Genomic DNA, 20,343 nt, shown 5'->3' on the forward strand with positions numbered 1-20,343 from the left:
TAGTTCAAGCTGTCCCTTCGTTTCTGAAAGATACGAGAGACACCATAATGAAATTACAGCAGGTCACAGATACTAACAATCTAATATTAGCCACTGCGGACGTCACGTCCTTATATACATGCATACCCCAAGCTCGGGGCTTGGAAGCGGTGGAGTTTTTCCTTTCAAGAGACAAGAACATCCCCCGAACACAGAAAAGATTCATTATGGATCTACTTAAATTTGCCACAGGTGCCAATTATTTTTGGTATAATGATCAGTTTTATCTACAAACAAAGAGAGTAGCCATGGGGGCAAAATTTGCCCCCAGCCTGGCGAATATTTTCATGGCCAAATGGGAGGAGGATGTCGTCTATGCTTTAAATCCCCCAGAGCTTGCTCTGTGGGTGAGGTACATAGATGATATCCTCCTCCTATGGAGGGGACTCTTTGGATGCATTCATTGCGACTCTGAATAAAAACCGGAGAGGGATCCATTTGACTCATGAAGCCAGTCTGTCCAGGATCCATTTTTTGGATTTAGAGATTATATCCAATAATGGCCATCTTGATACAAAAACTTATTTCAAGGTCACGAACCGGAATGGCTATACTCCGACCAATAGCTGCCACCACGAGGCATGGCTCAAGTCTGTCCCGAGAAGTCAGCTCATGAGAATCAGGAGAAATTGCTCCCATCTTTCTGATTTTTTCCAGCAGGCAGAGATCCTAAAATCGCGTTTCTGTGAAAAGGGATACGACAACTCCCTTATCACCAGGGAGATTCGACAGGTAGCCCTAATAGATCGGGCCCCTCTGTTGTTGGCTCAATCAGAAAGACCGAAAAAATATGGAGATTCCAAGCATAAGTGGTCTTTTCTGACAAATTTTTCCACTCAACATAAACAAGTTAAGGACATTATTAAAAAACACTGGAGAATACTGAAAAGTGACACTATTCTGGGCCCTGAGTTACCCGAACAGGCAGCCACCATTTTTAGGGGTGCTCCATCAATCAAAGGACAAATTGCACCGAATGTGATCGATCCCCCAAATAAGATATCATTTTTTCACAACATGAAAGGATTTTATCCATGTCGAAGATGCACAGTTTGCAAATGGAATGTTTGTCAAGCACGTAAAATAGAAACATTCAATTCTACTGTTACTGGTAAAGAATATAAAATGAAGCAATTTGCTACATGTAAAACTCCATACATTGTATATCTTATCACTTGTCCGTGTAAAAAGCAATATATTGGTCGGACAATACGTAATTTCACTACTAGGGTAAAAGAACACATTACAGCAATCAAAAAAGGTAAAACCAATCATAGTGTTCCCAAACACTATGCATCACATCATGACCGTAATCCAGCAGGGACTACTTTTCAGGTCATAGACCGGTTTATACCACATTGGAGAGGGGAATCTAACGTAAGGGGAGTCTCTAGACTCGAAACGTGGTGGATACATCAAATGAAATGCTACGTACCTCATGGCTTAAATATTGAGTGGGACATTAATGCGTTCATTAATCAGTCTTAAGGTTCTAGTCATGTTCCCCTTCTTTACCCTTTTATGATAATTCTCCATGATTTTGGTTGATTGTGGTTGCTTTGCTCCGCATTAGACACTACCATCCCCACTATACCTGTTTCCACATGTTTCCAGTAGGAATGATTTTTATTAGTAATTTTTCAGCAATGTTTTTTTGATTTTTCGTTTTTTTGTATTTTTCTTCTTTTGCTCCTTTATCATCAAATTAGAGCATATCTGAGATCCACTTTGGGTTGTCAGATAAGGAGTATATATGTTCTTCTCCCCAGACATATGTTCTTGCTAGATGGTTTGTTTGGCCAAACATGGGATGGGTTTCTACCCTATACGGTTAATTTTAAACAATTTTATTTTTATTTTTATCATATTATGCAGTCATTTTTTGATTTTTAGATGATTGTATTACTTTGCTAATACCTAGGAACAATGGTTGTAAACATGGGGGAACATGTGTGTCGTGACTATTACGGTTTCACATCCAAAGAAAAAGTCTCCCTCAATGATTTAATAGTCCGTGCACCTACACTACTTCTGTGCCCCAATGATTTTATTCTCTCTGGGCACTAACAGCCCATTGGATTTTTGTCAGGTGATCCTAGTAAATACAGAGAGTATTATGAGTGGCTAATGTAGTGAAGAGGTGTCCTCAATGGATGCTTTTTTACAGCATCACGTCTTGACGCACTGAGGTGGGATGGACCCTCGGTTTTCGCGCTGTTGCGCCTGCGCGATAGGCTGTGTTTCTAGCTGCACGTACTTTCCAGAAAATGAGAGGGCATGACTGACGCGTGACGTCATCGCGCATGACGCACATACCCGGAAATAGCTAGCTAACAAGGAAGAAGAGTCTGCGATCCGCGTCACCACGCTGTGATGCTTAGACGTGGTAGTCACATGTCCTCACTGCTCAGTTACAGTTGGTTGAGCAGGAGAACCAAACTGAGACTTGGTTTGGAGCCGGTACTCACCCTTGGATAGGCTAGAAAGGCAGTCAGCTGACTAGGAATACCCTCACATGACACAAAAACCCGGAAGTCACGCCGCACAGGTGTCCCCGATGTAAATTTGAGCACTTTTAAATAAATAGCGCAGCAGATGAGAGGTTAGCTTTACCCCAGTTGATGTCTTTGCAGACGAAACGCGTCGGGTGTAGGACGCTACCTTAAACCATCTGTCTACTGCGCTAAACACATCCTTTTACGTTTGTATGAACTTTGCTTTTACTTGAATTTTTATTGGAATCTTTTATACAATAAAATTTCCTGGTCATCCGGAATTTACACTATGTGGAGCCTTCTTTCTCCTGTTCCCCCTGTCTCAATTGCCTGAGACCCAAGTGATTGCTGGAGGACGAATCCGGGGTATCGCTCAGGATTGGGGACCCTTCCAGGATCCTTCTGTTGTGGACCAAGAACAGCTGTCGCCTTACCGTACTTAACGGTGCAAGCTCGTATGACTCACCGCCAACGGCTTGTGAGTCCACCACGTCCGGTAAGGGCATTTTACATTACTCTTTTACCTGGTTGAATATTGGAAGAGTCTATCGGGGATAGAAATTGATGCTACTATGAGATTTACGTCTGTGCTCCAGGATTTCTCCGCCTGATTTAATGAACTGTCCAAAACCCCAGGGACCTGCCACTTATCCCCACCCCAATTTCTACCATACATGCTTGTGTTCGACTTGAGGGTTTGGGTTTAGCTTTATGATGCACACATAATTCACACTGTTTATCACATAGGATATGTCACTAGTAGTGTTTTTCTTTTGAACATAAGATTTTAACTAGTCCACTGTTTTTTCCTGCGAAGTCTAGCAGGATCTAGCATCTGATATACACTAGGTATGTTACTCAATATACTTTTTATTGTTGTTGATTGACACATTATAGCGCTACACTTTTTCATTCTTATATATAGCTTTACAATTAGTCTAATTGGTGGTGTTGGCTGCTTGTTGTTCATTTGTTTATTTGGTTGGCGCAGCAGATTTTTCTTGTTTTAGTTTGTTGTGGTGAGATCGTTGATCGTCATCCTGAATCCCCAGAAGGGCCAGCTCCGGTGACAGAGGGATTGACATTTCTAACTTGACTTTAAGAAGTTCAAACACCTCCCTCCAAAAGATCCGTATCTTAGGGCAGTCCCAAAGCATGTGAAGGAGGGTACCCATATGTACTAGGCATCGCGGGCAATGGGGACTCCTGTCTGGGTAAATTTTTTAGAGCCTAACAGGCGTATGATATACTCTATGGATCAATTTTATTTGTATTAACTTATCCCTAGAAGAGATAACCAACTTGGGGCATTGTTCCAGAGAATCCTCCCAGTCCTTCCTATCCAGGAAAGGTATACCAGTCCTCCAGTTGTCCCAGAGTTTCTCAATTTTGGGTGAGTCCGTCCTAAGTAAAGTCCCATACAGGACAGAGAGCGGCTTCCTAAGATCCTCCTGTGAAAGAACCGTTTCAACAGGGTCTAAGTGAAGTAGGGGCCTAGTGGGAAACTGAGCCCTAGCAGCATGTCGGAGTTGGAGGTATCTGAAGAACATCCACCCCGGTAGGGGAAAGGCCTGGCAAAGCTGTGCATATGTCAATAATATTCTGCCTGGCATTATGTCAAGTAGAGTTTTAACACCAAACCTGGCCCAGATCTGAGCATCAGGAATTGAGTTAAAATGGGCCAGGTTTGGGTTCCCCCAGAGAGGCTGTACCAGAGACCACCTACCCTCCTGGAAGAAAAGCTTCCTGGCTGCCACCCAGACACAGAGCGTGGTTTTAGTGGGGATTGGCACCGTCCTGTAAGCCCTGACCCCCCCCTGTACGCTAAGTTACGTAGGTCCATCAGTGAGCCCAGAAAGTCGGCCTCAAGGCACACTGCTGCGTTGGTGCGAGCACCCTGAAACCACCAGTATATCGATGCTAAGACAGCAGCCCAGTAATATACCTGAAGGTTAGGTAGTGCAAGACCATCCCCTAGTTGAGTAGGAAGTTAAAGAGTGGACTTAGCTAACCTTGGGACGGCCCCATTCCAGATGAATGCACTAATACACCTATGCATTTCTTTGAAAAAGGAGACTGGAACCCATACTGGGCTGTTTTGAAACAAATAATTAAATTTCGGGAGCAGAACCATTTTGAAAATATTAATGCGCCCGAGGAGGTTCAAAGGGAGCCCTGACCACACCGAGCACTTCTCCTTAAGATGAGTTAGTAGCGGGAGAATATTTCAGGAATAATACCGTGTTACTTCTCTTGTCACCACCACCCCTAGATATTTAAATTCTGATACCCAGCGCAGTGGGGAGGGACTGGCAGAAGCAGAAGCTTGGTCGTCCAGTGGAAAAAATGACCGAATTGGACCAATTAATTCTAACTCCCGAGAATTTCCCAAAAACCTCAAACGTTTCCAGGGCGGCCAAGAGCGAGGGCCCCACATTGTTCAAATATAGCAGGGCATCAATGACATACAGGGATATCTTCTCCTCCAGCTTCCCCACTGCCAACCCCCGTATCTCCTGGAACTCCCTGACCGAAATCACCAGGGGTTCCAGTGCCAGGGCAAAGAGACTGGGGGAGAGGGGACATCCCTGTTGGGTTCCCCTGTACAGCGGAAAGGGCTCAGATACCCAAGTATTAGTGCGGACCCGCGCCCTAGGCCTCCCATACAACATCCGGATCCAGTGTATAAATTTGGGACCAAAACCCAATCTACGCAGGACCTCCCATAGATAGTCCCATTCAACAGAATCAAACGCCTTTTCGGCATCCACTACGCGAGACCCGGCTCGGTCATGAGTCAAAGACAAATTCAGGAATAGTCGTCGAATATTGATGTCAGTGCCCTTACCCAGCATAAACCCAGTCTGGTCTACATGGACCAGGTCAGAGATTACTCCAGCCAATCATACAGCAAGTATTTTGGCAAGGACCTTAGCGTCCACATTTAATAATGAGATACGAGGCACATTCTTAAGGGTCCCTACCGGACTTAGGCACTAACACAATAACTGCTTCTGCCTTAGAGTCTGGGAGGACACCCTGTTTAACAAAATCAGATAGGAGAATTGTCAGTCTGGGGGCCAGCATGTCAACATGTTGGGAGTAAAACTCCATGGGAAGACCATCCACACCCGGGGTCTTGCCCTTTTGCAGACCTGCAATAGCAGCTTGGACCTCCTCTAGGGTGATGTCCTCCTCCATCCTTTTCTTAGAGTCCTCCTCCAGCACCAGGAATGAAATATCCCCCAGGAACTCCTGCAGGTCTGAGGGAGAATATTGCAAACTTGAGGAGTACACTCCTTGAAAGAACTGGGAGAACCTATTATTTATACCCTCAGGAGATGTTGTCACATGACCTCCCTCATCCCGAATTCCAGCAATGTGAGTAGAAGAAGTTTGTCCCCTGGCTAGCCACGCCAGCAGCCAGCCATTCTTGTTGCCGTGTTAAAATACCCTCTGGGCAGAGTACAACATTGATTTCTTAGTCTGGTCAATGCGGCACAAAGAAAGTTCCCTAAGGATCTGCTGCCACGCATAATACTTGACTTCCGTGGGGGAGCCTACATATTCCCTTTTCCGTCTCTCTGCCTCCGCCTCTAGGTTTCCCAAGGCCTTAGCCTCCCCCCTCTGCACTGAGGAAATCCGGGATATGTATTCACCCAATACCTGGAGAGACGTTACAAACGCAGGCCCGAGGATTCAGTTAGGGATATTGTTAGGCAGATAGAGGCATGATCAGAATGTCCTCTAGAAAGATGGAAAGCCTCTCTGACCCAGTTGAGGGCTGTAGCTGAAGCAAATACCAAGTCAATTCTGGAAAGGGTTTTTTATGAGGCAGAATGACAGGTATATTCCCGGGTATGAGGGTGTAAAATGGCGCCACTCATCTGTCAATTGATACATCTCTGCCCATTGGGGGAGATCTGAAGTTGTTCGGCCTGTAGAGTGAAGCTTATCCAGGTCGTGAGAGGAAACCATATTGAAATCTCCAAAAATATAAAACTCAGGGGTATCATAGGCTAGTATTACCCCAATTAGATCAATTAATAGTTGTATCCGAGCAGGAGGGGGCAGATACACACCAATCAATACTAGACGTTTATCATGGATACAAACATGTAGGACCACGTATCTGCCACCGGGGTCTGTGCGCATCTCCAAGAGCTGAAACGGTAAGGATTTCTTGACCAGGACACTAACACCCCGGGCATAACAGGAGTATGTGGAATGGTAAGCTGCCCCCACCCACGATCTCCACAGGGCCAAAATCCTAGAGCCCGTTAAGTAGGTCTCCAGAAGAATACATATGTGCGGAGCAGCTCCTTGCAAGTACTGGAACACTAGCGATCTCTTAACAGCTGAATTGAGGCCCCGGACATTACAAGAGATAATTTTAAGTTGAGCCATGGGTATTTATTGGAAAATATCTGTATATGGGGTTACAGAGAGACATGTAGTACGCTGACCCGGGAAGCAGATCCGCCCCCCACCATTCCCCCAACATGTTGTCGATGCACCTAAAAAAAGAAAAAGTTATGCATGTCATGTCACCATAAACTATACAGAGGGCAACATGCCGCCAACAGGGACTAGCCCTAACCATAAACTTAACATTTCCCAAGGACACTGCAACTGCAGTATAAACCTCTCCCCACCCCGCATTCCCCACAAATGGAAGCAATGCTTATAGTCCCAAACCCTTGTCATAACTATAGGCAAAAAACGTTAACCAGAGAGGGCGTGTATCTCAGTGAGGCCGAGATCAGTGTTTGGAGAGTTGAGCACTTCTCAGCGGAGATACTGGCAATAAGCAACAGCACACAATCTCCTGGAAACTTCCAGGGGCACATACTTGAGATCCTATTCCAGTAGGATGAGACAGTCCACCAGGCCCGGATAGTCAGTTGAGAACAATTTAGTCAGGAGACATGTTTCATGGACTGACAAGTCTTGTTAATCCGATCAAGTGTGGGATGATTGCCCGTCACAGGAGCACAGTAATCACAGTAGTTGTGGCCTATAGTGGGTAGATTCAAGAACATAGGGCAATCTGACCAAGTGGGTAAAGTCATTGGTGGCACTGAACATTATTCACATGACATATTAGCCCCTTCCCGCCGAGCATACACAGATGTGCGTACTCGGCTTTCCGGGGTTATACCGGGATGAGGCCTGCAGCTGCAGGCCTCATCCCGGTACTGTTTTGTAGAGCGGGCGATCGGCTTTCCTGGTATAACAACCGATGCGGCTAAAAGCCGCTCGGCTGTTATACCGGAGGAGCGGGAGGGGACGTCCCCCCCTCCCGCCGCCTCCCACCGCTCTTACCGGGCCTCCTGACCAATCGCCCACCTCCGGCGGCTGGGGACGGGCTGGAACCAAGCCGTGAAGCCTGGAACCAAGGCAGCAGGCTCCTCCATCTCCGTCTGGGAAGCCATGTGAGATTTGGTTTGAAAGGGGTCTGCCACGTGCGTAGCTGGGGCTGAGGAAACCTTCTCAGATATCGGGGGAAAACTGAGTTTTTTCCCCTTCCAATGCGATCTGGTGGATCCTCGGGTCATCAACATGCGTTCCGGTCAGAAAAGCAGCAGCAAAGAGTACTCAAAATAGCTGATAAATTATCACAGGCCAGCAGAGCTTCGGTCTGTGCGATCTCTCACAGCGTCATCTTGGACACGCCTCTTCACTCCTTTACCTTCTTGGTTTCCCAATTGGTTGGCCATGGTCTTGGACTCAATTGTGAGGTCTACCATAGGTGTATGGTGCTAAGGCTCTCCTTTAATGAATAACATGGTTAGTCAGGTTGAAAAAGATACAAGCCCATTTAGTTTAACCAGCGGAAAAAATATAAATAAATCAAATGAGGCACCTCTATAAAGCATGGTCCAATTTGCTCCTGCAAGAGAAAAATAAATTCCTTCCTGACCCAGAAGGCAATTGTCTATTCACTGGATCAACCATCTCTGGTGTCACTACATACATATATTGTGTTAACTTTCTGTTTATTGAAAGATTTTTAAAGAAAAAAAATTAAATTGTTACAGCAAATATGGATGCACAGTAAATGAACATTCCAGCAACAGAGTAGAACATCACATGAGAGGAACACCATTAAGCAGAAGTCCAAAATTGAGTACATTGGTAAGAACACACTCAAGTATTCTTAACCGAATATTATTTAGGCAGGCCATACATTCAGCAGGTTAAATGGAAAAAAAAAAAGAAAATCAACTGATTCACCCATCCACACATTTGATGTAGACAGGGGATTCACTCCCGCTTAGCTATCCGGCAGAATACAATTATCAGTGTTACTGGCTATAGCTGGTGGCACTGATTGTTCAGGAAAAACACAACAAGCTAGTTGTACACAATTCGATCCATAGGTCTACTTGTGTACAACCAGCTAGCCAAAACATTGCACAAAGATCGTCTGGTTCTGCAGGGAATTTTAAACCAGGTATGGCTGGCTTAAGGGAAAACAATTCACAGTAGTAGTAATGGTATTATCCTGAGGTTATTTATACAGTGATAGCAATCATATCCTGATCAATTCAGCAGGAACTGGCCGAGATTCTAACCATGTATGGGCAGGCTGAATGTACCCAAGTTGATCAATCGATCAACTTGGGCACAACCAGCCAGCTGGATTTTACAAGTGATTATTGCTAGCAGCTGAACACAATGGCTCCACGGGAGGTATTCCCCCATTAACATTGCCTGTGTTGATGGGGAAATCGAGCATTGCAGGAAAGGAAATTGCATGGTCTATGGCCGGCTTAAGTGTGAGCAAATAGGTGTAGGCTGTAACAGGAATAGGATAACTGGAACCTAAATAAATAAATAGTAGAACAATAAAGATAAGGTAAAGAACAGAAAAGAAAAGAGAGGGAGAAGGAAGGAAGGAAGGGGGAGGGAGGGAATGTGACTCCTCCTCCGGGATTGTACCAAATATCCCAAGTGCAATGGGCAGCAGATGGTACACTGCTGCATATAAAGTTAGAGTGAGGCTTTAAGGTGACCTGGATATTTTAAGAACCAGTTATATTATGTGCATTTATGAATGTATCCAGCAATTTTTTAAACAATCTACTGAGCTGGCCAGAACTAGTTCTTGAGGAAGTCTATGTCACATTTTCACAGCTCTTACTGTTATGTGAAGGCTAAATGTCTAAGGACACTACTCTGGGAGTGTGTATGTGGGGGTGGGGGGGGGGTGATGTGAAGGGAGGCAGTGCTGTGTGGGGGGTGGATGTCAAGAGGACAGAGCACACATCTGTGTGTGTCTGATGTAAAGGGTGGGGGGGGTAAAATGTGAAGGCGGTCAATGCTGTGGGGATGGGGGGTAAAATATGAAGAGGGACAGTGTTGTGGGGGATAGGGTGATATAAAGGGAGGCAGTGCTGTGGGGTGTGTATTTGTAAAGAGGGCAAAGCATACTATTTGGGGGGGGTGGGATGTGCGAGGGGGGCAGTGGTTTGGGGGGGATGTAAAGTGGGGCATACTACTGTTGGGGGGATTTGTGATGTGAGAGGGGGCAGTGCTGTAGGGGGAGGGGGAGATATAAAGGGGCGCAATGTTGTGGAGGGGTGTGTGAAGGGGGCACAGTTCTGCTGGGGGGGTGATGTAAAGTCAGCAGAGGACAATACTGTGGGAGGATGTGAAGGGGCAAAGGACAGTACTGTCGGGGGGTTGATGTGAAGTCGGCAGAGGACAGTCCTGTGGGGGGGGGGATGTGAAGAGGCAAAGGACAGTACTGTCGGGGGTTGATGTGAAGTCGGCAGAGGACAGTCCTTTGGTGGGGGATGTGAAGGGGCAAAGGACAGTACTGTGGGGGGTTGATGTGAAGTCGGCAGAGGACAGTCCTGTGGGGGGGATGTGAAGGGGCAAAGGACAGTACTGTGGGGGGTTGATGTAAAATCAGCAGAGGACAGTACTGTGGAGGGATGTGAAAGGGCAAAGGACAGTACTGTGGGGGGTTGATGTGAAGTCAGCAGAGGACAGTCCTGTGGGGGGGGATGTGAAGGGGCAAAGGACAGTACTGTGGGGGGTTGATGTGAAGTCGGCAGAGGACAGTCCTGTGGGGGGGGGATGTGAAGGGGCAAAGGAGAGTACTATGGGGGTTGATGTGAAGTCGGCAGAGGACAGGAGTGTGGGAGAGGGATGTAGAGCGGGCAAAGGATGTGATGTGTGGTGTGAAGCGGGTTCAGTATACTATTGTAAATGGGGGGGGGGGGGTGATATGCAGGGGGCCTGAGAACACTAATGTAAAAGGGAAACTGATGTGAAGTGGGGGACTGTGATGTGGGGGGGGGGGGGGGGGACGACTGGGGACACTGATGTAAGGGATTGTGATATAGGAGGAGAGGGCTAGAAAAAAAATGCTGAAAGAAACACACTTCCATGAATTTTAATTTAATAACCCTGTTCTAGAATAGTTCTAGAATATTGACTCACAGTTATTCTCCTCATAGAATGTATGATGCATGATTTTGCCCAAAAATGTATAACTTTATATTCATCAACATTAAACTTCATTTGTGAGGTATGATTGTAAGTTGGAGACATCCTGCAAGGACATTATTCCACTGCATAGTTTGGTGTCATGTGCAAACACAGAAATTGTACTTTTATCCCCAGACCCTATATCATTTATAAATATGTTAAAAAGTAAGGGTCCCAACACTGAACCTTGGGACACACTGCTAATATCCTTAGACCATTCAGAGTATGAATCATTCGATTCATACTCTGCCATTTTAGCCTTTAGATTTTGGGCAATCCAAAATCAAATCTTCTGCTTTATTGGGAAGGGTACCAGCCACCATGTGGTAAAATTGGTACTATACAGATTAAAATTACAAGGGAGACTTGGGGTTGGACATTTCCAGAAGTGTTATCGTGTGGTTGGAGTGGCCAATTGGCAATCTGCTGGGGGAGGTCCCTTTATGCCTTTCCCTGCAGGTCTACCCTAGTAGTCCCACTTCTAGTAAAATCCTTCTAACCTCTGTAACTCTTAAATACTAAACTCAACACTCTTTGCAAATACAAGACAGTTAAAATACTCCAGGAGCTAGCAAATATTTACTTTCCTTTAATGTTAATCCTTGAAAATGTTAGGTTTCTAACAAGGTATACATTCCTTTAGCATTCAAAAAAAGTGTGCAAATAAACTTCATCAGGTTAGATACATGCTTAGTGAAACAGGCATCAAATACTTTAGTTCACTACAAGATTCCCATTGTATGTTCACTCAAGAGGTTTTCTGGTATCTTCAAAACAAACAGTTCCTCCACTGCAGAAGAAGTCACATTTCTCACAGTGTTTGAAAAACAACTTGCCAATATTCAACAAAGACCCCATCTTATTAGTTCTATCTACGCTATCTTACTGGATTCAATACAAGGTAGTCTACCCACTTAAGCCAGGGAAGGGGAGACTAAAGCCAACTTTTGCTAAGCTAGGGCAATATTGTGGCGGTAGAGGCACAGTATAAATTGCTCCTTTGCTGGAATCTGGTCCCTGAACATACCCCTACTTACCCATTCACTTGTTTTCATGGTTGCCCATCTCAAGGTCCCTTCCTATGCATTTCGTGGAAATGCCCAAAGTCTAAGCGATCCTCTATCCAGGTATATCAATGGCTATACACTGTGACAGACTCCTTGTTCCATAAGAATCCTATGAGGGACAAAAGCCTGAGACCTGTAAAACTCCTTAGTTTAAGTTCCTTACTAATTTCCTAATGGTAGCCGAAAACCCAGTGTCCTATGTGTGACCCCTGTATCAAGCACTATTTACTTTTTCAACACAGACTCTATAACCGTGTGCAACCTCCCTTGCCCTCCTTCGGCCACAGTTTGTGTGAGAGATGGGCCACATCCACCCCCCCCCCCCCCTCCCTATTCACTTTTCCCCTATTTCCTGCCTCCAAACTCCTCTCTTCTTTATTGTTCTGGCCCTTCCTCAGATACCTAATCCTGCTCCTCTAGAAATGACCCCCTTCCACTGCAACACGCCTTTATTTATCCATAGTGTATATAGTTTTATGGAAATTAGTGCATGTAAGCCCCTTGTAATATACTTTATAAATGTGGTTCCCCTCCTCCATCACCTTGTTGCTATATCGCTTGATATCTGTTTTATGATGTAAATGTTGGTAGATCCAATATGTATGTACTTAAACATTTTTTATGCTTACTGTGCTTTGTAATCTATTTACATCTACATACACTTTAGTGCCTTGTTGCAAATGGAACTCTTTCATGGTTCAAAATAATAACAATTATTGAACAAAAAAGTAAGGTAAAGCTCAGTTATAGACGATAATAGTATTTATAAAAGAAGTGATTCTAGCAGAGAGGTGTTGATTGTGGACGGCTCCTGCATAGGAGATCCTGGTCAGAAGCTTTTCCTGTAAAAACTGAGTTTGGCCCCGACTCCTTCTGCTCCTCCCTATTGGTACATTAATGACCTCACTGACCAGTAACGTTCAGGATCAGGAGAGGGTGGGGCCAAGCATGACTTTATAGCAAAAGTCAATATTTACACATGATTTTAGCTGCCTATGCATTTTTATTTACTATTGTCTTATGCAGCTTTCATTGAAGGTAACCTTTGCTTATGCATTTTTTTCACATTCTCAGTTTGAAGTGCCTGCAATGTTAATTTTGTATGTCAAATTTCAATGTAATTTTAGTCTTTTGACTAAAATGCCATTTTAGTTTTGGTCATATTTTAGTTATCTGAATTGTTTTACTTGTGTTTTAGTTGATTAAAATCTCCAGTACATTTTAGTCCACTAAAGTCTAATGGGTTTAGTTAAATTGTAATGCATTATTTAAGCTTTTATCAAGAATTAAAAACCGAATATGTTATTATTTATGGTATTAAAGCAGAGTTCCACCCAAAAGTGGAACTTCTACTTTAAGGCCTCCTCCCCGACTCCTGTTTGTGAAACTGAGCTTTGGGGGAGGAGGGGGGGGGGGGGAGCAGGTACCAGTAGGTAACTGCTCCTACTTCCGTTCCGGTCACCTTAGCCGATCGGAAGCGGAAGTCCCCCCCCCCCTCCCTCTTCTGGGACACGTGTACTAGAAGACTTCGGGACCAGTCACAGAGCACAGCGCCACTTGCTGGGTGCCCATAGTAGAGATGGGGAGAACACGGCTGGGGTGAGTGGATCGTGGGACAGGTTAGTGTGTGTTTATTTAAAGTCAGCAGCTACAGTTTTTGACTTTTAATAAACAAAAAAAAATGACTTGAACTCTGCTTTAAGGTTTGAACATGCACTACAGACACAGGTTTAAACATTTATATAAATTGTCTCTATAAATAAAACCAAGTTTATTTAAAAAAATATATATATTGCTTTTAACAAACAGAAGTGCAAAAACAAAACTGTAAACTCTATTGGCTATAATGCCATTGCACATGTTACCAATATTAAGAAAAAAATAAATAAGAAGAGCCTTTTTCTTTCAGCAGCTTATGTAGTAGTACAGTGTTAATTTGACATCAAATTTCAATTTAGTTTTAGTCATAGTCTTTTGAACAAAATGCCATTTTAGTTTTGGTCATATTTTAGTCATCTGAATTGTTTTAGTTTTATTCGTATTTAAGTCAACTAAAATCTCCAGTACCAGTGTTAATTTCATCGCGGAAAATATTTTCGTTGACAAAATTAACACTGAATGCCTGGTTTATTTATTAAAAAATCAACCACTCTGACTGGTAATATAATGTAAACAGGTTCTATCTGCCAAAATGGTGATAGTAAAATGTTTATTATGCTTATTGCATTTTTCTCTTTTATATTAAAAAAAAACACCCACAAGGCTTATCGCAGACTGGGCCGCCTCCAGATTCTAATGTCCACCAGAATTTCCAGCCAGGATCCGTTAATACTGGAGAGCAACGGAACACACTACCTCCTGTTCCAGATCGCAAGAAGAAGCCATCATTCTTCCGAAATCCAGGTATGTAATTATCTTCTGTATATATTCAGTAGAGATTCACTGCTGCATTTACTGTCTGCTCTGAGATGGGGAAAATACAGAATTATCAGCCTCATCTTAACATAATGTAAGGAAAAGTGTCAGCGTTTCCCATGGCAACTAGGCAGGTTCCACTTTTTAGGTGACGGTTTGTAACAACAATTACAGTATCGTATCTTATCTTGCTTTAGTTAGCAAATAGGAATGTATTTACTGTAAAATGTAAAATTACATTTTTTCATGCTTTAGCCACCACTGGACACTTGTGTGTAAATCTGGAAGCAGCAATTACATGGAAGGGAGATGTAAAGTATGCTGAGAGGAGTCACAAGACTCTCTATACCTTTAGTTAACATGCAGCCATCTCCTCTTTTTCTGTTGTCCGGTGGCAAGTCTGCAAAAATAGCAAATGGCATTCTGCATAGCATTGTTTTAATTCTCTAGTACCTGGAGAAACCTTACTTCTGATGTCACATACCATTTTTTTCATACATAATTATACATTAGGACCATAATTTCCCAGCTTTCTTATATTTTGAGGCTGAATTAAACACATTCATTAACATGCATTATATGTTGTGACTAATTTCATTTTTACATTTCTCTGAGATAAAACTGGTTCAGTGAACTTACATTTTATGTTGACTGTAATTACCTAATACAAACTATTTATCATTTGCTTCTAGAAATTAAAGCGCCTGAAAAACAAACATGTATCTATGAAAAAACTGAGCAAGATAAAATGAATGGTATTTTTTATATTGGCTATATTGGTATTTTTTATAGTCAATGTACCGCTACTGTACAAATCCCTGGTTACCTGCAGCCCAGATTCTTTACAAATAGCTGCTTATGAGATATTTTAATTGCTGATGTTATCTAAATCCAAAAACAGACATTCTACATGTTGCAGCTTACAAATCCTTAGATATGGTAGCTGCTTTAGGCCCCTTTCACACGGGCTGTCCAGTCAGGTCTGCCTGTCAGTTTTTCAGTCGGACCTGATCAGACCCTCAAGTCTCTTCTATTGAGTGGCCATAGATCTGATTCTGTCCACGAAAAACAGACGGATGGTGGTCCTATTCCCCATCTGTTTGGCGGATCAGATCCGATGGAAATGGTAAAGGATCAGCATGCAAGATCAGGCCACATCTGCACTCATAGAGGAGAACAGAGGCCACTCATAGTGTAAAACTGTCAAACAATTTATTTAAAATAAATAGGTACTTACAGAGGTAAAAGAAAATACAGCATGTCACTGCATGTACTGATGCCTCCCCACTGGCCACGCGGTGAGCGCGCTGATGTCATAAGTTAAGCCCCACTCAACATGTTTCGCCATCAAACAGCAACCAACATTAGCAGGGGAACAAGAGCAGAGTCGGTGGATATTTAAAATGTTTTTTTTTTAGTTTTGGATGCAGTGGTGAAGGATTAGAACCCCTGTTGGGCTTTACTGCTCTGGCAGAGATATTTGCCCTCATTTACCGTTTCTCTAAACAAGGTTTGATTAGTTGGAAAGTAAGGATACAAGAGTTACATGGACAGACTAAGGGAGATCTACTAAAACTGATGTATATAGAATCTGGTGCAGCTGCGCATAGTAACCAATCAGCTTCTAAATTCAGCTTATTCAGTTAAGCCTTGGCAATAAAACCTAGAAACTGATTGGTTACTATGCACAGCTGCACCAGATTCTGCGTGCTCCAGTTTTAGTAAATCTCCCCTAATGTGTCCCTGTTGCAGGTTTTCCCTTACTATACCTCTGGTTAACCATCTTCACCTGAACAGAAAGTGAGGTACAGTAAGATCCCTTTCACACTGAGGCCCTTTGCAGGCGCTATAGCGTTAAAAATAGCGCCTGCAAAGCGCCCTGAAACAGTGGCTTCATTCACTCCAGTGTGAAAGCCCTCAGGCTTTCACACTGGATCGGTGCACTGGCAGGGCATCAGAAAAAGTCCTGCAAGCAGCTTCTTTGGAGTGGATTAGGAGCAGTGAACTCACTGCTCCTAAAGCGCCCCTGCCCATTGAAATCAATAGGCAGCGCCGCTGAACCGCCTGCAAAGCACTGCTGTAGCAGTACTTTGCGGGAGGTTTGAACCCTTTTTTGGCCGCTAGTGGGGGTTTAAAGTGCCCCGCTAGCGGTAGAATAGCACCGGAAAAACAACAGTAAATGAAAGCGGCGTTTTACCGCCGGCGCTCGGGGCGTGTGAAAGGGCTTTAACACCTCTCTAATGGAGCCCTGCATAGTAGTAGGAATTCAACGGGGTTTGCACGTTTCTCACTGTATGCAACAGAGGGGGGAATGTATATCTCCATATACTGGGACTTTAAATGAAGCACACAAGGAAAGGGGGGTAGTGCGCCTCCATCCCTAATTATAAATTCAAAAAATAATAAAAGAGTATGGGACTTTAAATGAGGCAGGTTCAAACACAAATTTGAGAGTAAAAATAAATACTTTTAATGTACATGAGTATCAAGTTGCGCAATGTTATATATAACAAAAAATTGCTCAGTGCATATGCAGACATCTTGGGAAGTGAATTGCATACATATAAACAGAGTGTAAAACATAATTGCCATAACAAGGGGACAATAATACATATTTCATGAGTATAACTTGTAATATACAGTAAAATTCATAAAAATCTTGGTGGAAATGTGAGGGGTTACATCCTCAACAGCTCGACGCGTTTCGTCGGTTAGCCGACTCATCAGGAGCGGATATTGAATATCTGTAAATAATGGAGATGTTCTAAATCAAAAAATGGGGCCCATGATATGGAAAGTATTATATGTAAAAAGATATATATAGAGCATAGAGATGGTCAAATCCACAAACTTACATCCCATTGGAACACTGAACTCCGAATAATCCCGGATAATAATTCTAGCCCTAGACCTCCTTTGTAACTCAAAACATGTAACCAGTTAAAAAATGTAAAGAGTTGCCTATGGGGATTTTTAAGTACCAAAGTTTGCAGCCATTCCACGAGCTTGTGCAATTTTGAAGCGTGACATGTTAGGTATCTATTTACTCGGCGTAACATCATCTTTCACATTATGCACAAAATTTTGGCTAACTTTACTGTATTTTTTTTTAAAAAACGCGTTTTTAAAAATTGCTGTGCAAATACCGTGTGAGATAAAAAGTTGCAATGACTGCCATTTTATTTTCTAGGGTCTAGGATAAAAAAACATATACAGTAAAATTTTGGATTGCGAGCATAATTCGTTCCGGAAACATGCTTGTAATCCAAAGAACTTGTATATCAAAGCGAATTTCCCCATAAGAAATAATTGAAACTCAGATGATTTGTTCCACAACCATTTATTCATAAGGCCTTCCGTTTATAGTCTATATAAAAAGATTATAGCAATGTGATAGGTTGTGTAAAAATTAAAATGACCATTCACAAATGGCAGCCTCCTCAAGTGGATTAGAAGCAAAATCCAGCAGGAGCTACAGAGTATAAAAGAGAAGTGAGGCGCCTCTAAGTGTAGCAATATGGTTACATTTTATGAAGGTACAACATTTAGGAACTCACATGGTTGATGATTAAAAGAGGCACATCTAAGTGTGCAGGCATCTGGAGTAAACTTAGAGGCGCCTCTCTTCTCTTTTATACTCAGTTGTGACTTGACGCCACTTGTACATCAAGACATCGCTTGTATATCAAGTCAAAATTTAGCAAAAAAATTTGCTTGTCTTTCAAAATGTTCTCAAACCAAGTTACTCTCAAACCAGGGTTTTACTGTATAATGTTTGGGGGTTCTTTGTAATTTTTTTGCAAAAAAATGATGATTTTTACATGTAGGAGAGAAATGTCAGAATTGGCCTGGTAGGCAAAAGTGGTTAATCAATGACCTTCAATTTTTTTTACCACATTTGTTTACACAATATTTTATGCATTACACTACTGCGATCATAAATATACATTTATCCAGTATAATTTATTATAGGTGTCCATGAGCCTGATCTCTCTCTATATGACAACTTAAGTTGTAATGCAGATTCTGCATCAATCGGAAAGACTAATGGTAAGTTTTAAAGTAAAGTAAGTTCACATCTGTCATCATTGACACAATCTCAATGACTATAGTTATACTTAGCAATTGCTGTATTTGAAAAAAAAATTGAGAGCTACTGCTTATTACCAACGTTTTTGGAGCACTGCTATATACTGTACATCACAGTGCTATGGGTCCAGTGTTGAGAATGGGTCCAGTGTTGAGTATGGGTCGAGTGTTGAGAATGGGTCCAGTGTTGAGAATGGGTCCAGTGTTGAGTATGGGTCCAGTGTTGAGTATGGGTCCAGTGTTGAGTATGGGTCCAGTGTTGAGTATGGGTCCAGTGTTGAGTATGGGTCCAGTGCTGAGTATGGGTCCAGTGTTGAGTATGGGTCCAGTGTTGATGGGAATAGAAGTGGCTGCAGATGACAAGGGTAGCTAGGCTCTAACTTTATCTGACATTGTGTTCCCCTTTAGAGCTGCCGCCAGACCTAACACATAATAGACTGTCTCCGGAAGCAAATGTATACCAGGGTCTTCAGTTACCACCATCCCCAATACCAGGGCGTAAGACACCGCCTCCCATTCCAGAACGCAAGAAGAAGCCTTCCTTAAACCATACTGGTATGTTGACTCTGTTTAGTGTTTAGTTTCCTAAGATCTCTGAAAAGCCCTAATGGAACTTAGTAATAAAGTAAAGTAAGTTTTAAAGTAAAGTAAGTTCACATCTGTCATCATTGACACAATCTCAATGACTATAGTTATACATAGCAATTGCTGTATTTAAAAAAAAAATTGAGAGCTACTGCTTATTACCAACGTTTTTGGAGCACTGCTATATACTGTACATCACAGTGCTATCGGTCCAGTGTTGAGTATGGGTCGAGTGTTGAGTATGGGTCCAGTGTTGAGTACGGGTCCAGTGCTTAGTACGGGTCCAGTGTTGAGTATGGGTCCAGTGTTGAGAATGGGTCCAGTGTTGAGAATGGGTCCAGTGTTGAGTATGGGTCCAGTGTTGAGTATGGGTCCAGTGTTGAGAATGGGTCCAGTGTTGAGAATGGGTCCAATGTTGAGTATGGGTCCAGTGTTGAGTATGGTTCCAGTGTTGAGTATGGGTTCAGTGTTGAGTATGGGTCCAGTGCTGTGTATGGGTCCAGTGTTGATGGGAATAGAAGTGGCTGCAGATGACAAGGGTAGCTAGGATCTAACTTTTTCTGACTTTGTGTTCCCCTTTAGTGCTGCCGCCAGACCTAACACATAATAGACTGTCTCCGGAAGCAAATGTATACCAGGGTCTTCAGTTACCACCATCCCCAATACCAGGGCGTAAGACACCGCCTCCCATTCCAGAACGCAAGAAGAAGCCTTCCTTAAACCATGCTGGTATGGTGACCTTGTTTAGTGTTTAGTTTCCTAAGATCTCTGAAAAGCCCTAATGGAACTCAGTAATATGAAGGCTACCGTTGCTGCCCTCCCTCTAAAAAATTCTGGATTCCTGGCTGATTTCTGTGCTTTCTGTAACAGATCTAGTAGATGCACACAGTAAAAGTCAAAGTGAAGTCTGAACTGTTTTTTTTGGTAGAAATGATTTAAAGGTTTTGTTCTCTGACTTCCTTTACCTGTTACACCTGGAACAAGAAATGGGAAATACAGTAGTCACCAGGACAGGAAGACATGAACAGAAAGAAAAACATTGTCAGTTCTATCCCCTCCTCCATAAATGTGTTATTGTTTCTATCTGGTTCCCACTGGGGAGATTTCTTGTCCTGAAAGGAAGTGAAGAGTAATCTCCCTAATAGAGACAC

The 20,343-nt window shown here is 43.0% G+C and overlaps 1 protein-coding gene across 5 annotated transcripts in view; it reads left to right on the forward strand.

The window, feature by feature from the left end:
* LOC141110972 (uncharacterized) overlaps positions 1-20,343 on the forward strand; it is a 189,640-nt gene that overhangs the window by 66,327 nt on the left and 102,970 nt on the right. For 4 of the 5 annotated variants that reach the window (XM_073602831.1, XM_073602835.1, XM_073602832.1 and 1 more), the window contains 5 exons: positions 14,366-14,506; positions 15,211-15,273; positions 18,491-18,568; positions 19,016-19,162; positions 19,775-19,921. In XM_073602831.1, coding sequence (XP_073458932.1) covers positions 14,366-14,506; positions 15,211-15,273; positions 18,491-18,568; positions 19,016-19,162; positions 19,775-19,921 — 576 coding nt within the window. The remainder of the gene's footprint in view (positions 1-14,365; positions 14,507-15,210; positions 15,274-18,490; positions 18,569-19,015; positions 19,163-19,774; positions 19,922-20,343) is intronic. The other variant, XM_073602834.1, reaches the window with a different exon arrangement.

Source organism: Aquarana catesbeiana, linkage group LG10, assembly GCF_042186555.1.
Source record: "Aquarana catesbeiana isolate 2022-GZ linkage group LG10, ASM4218655v1, whole genome shotgun sequence".
NCBI classification, from domain to species: domain Eukaryota; kingdom Metazoa; phylum Chordata; class Amphibia; order Anura; family Ranidae; genus Aquarana; species Aquarana catesbeiana.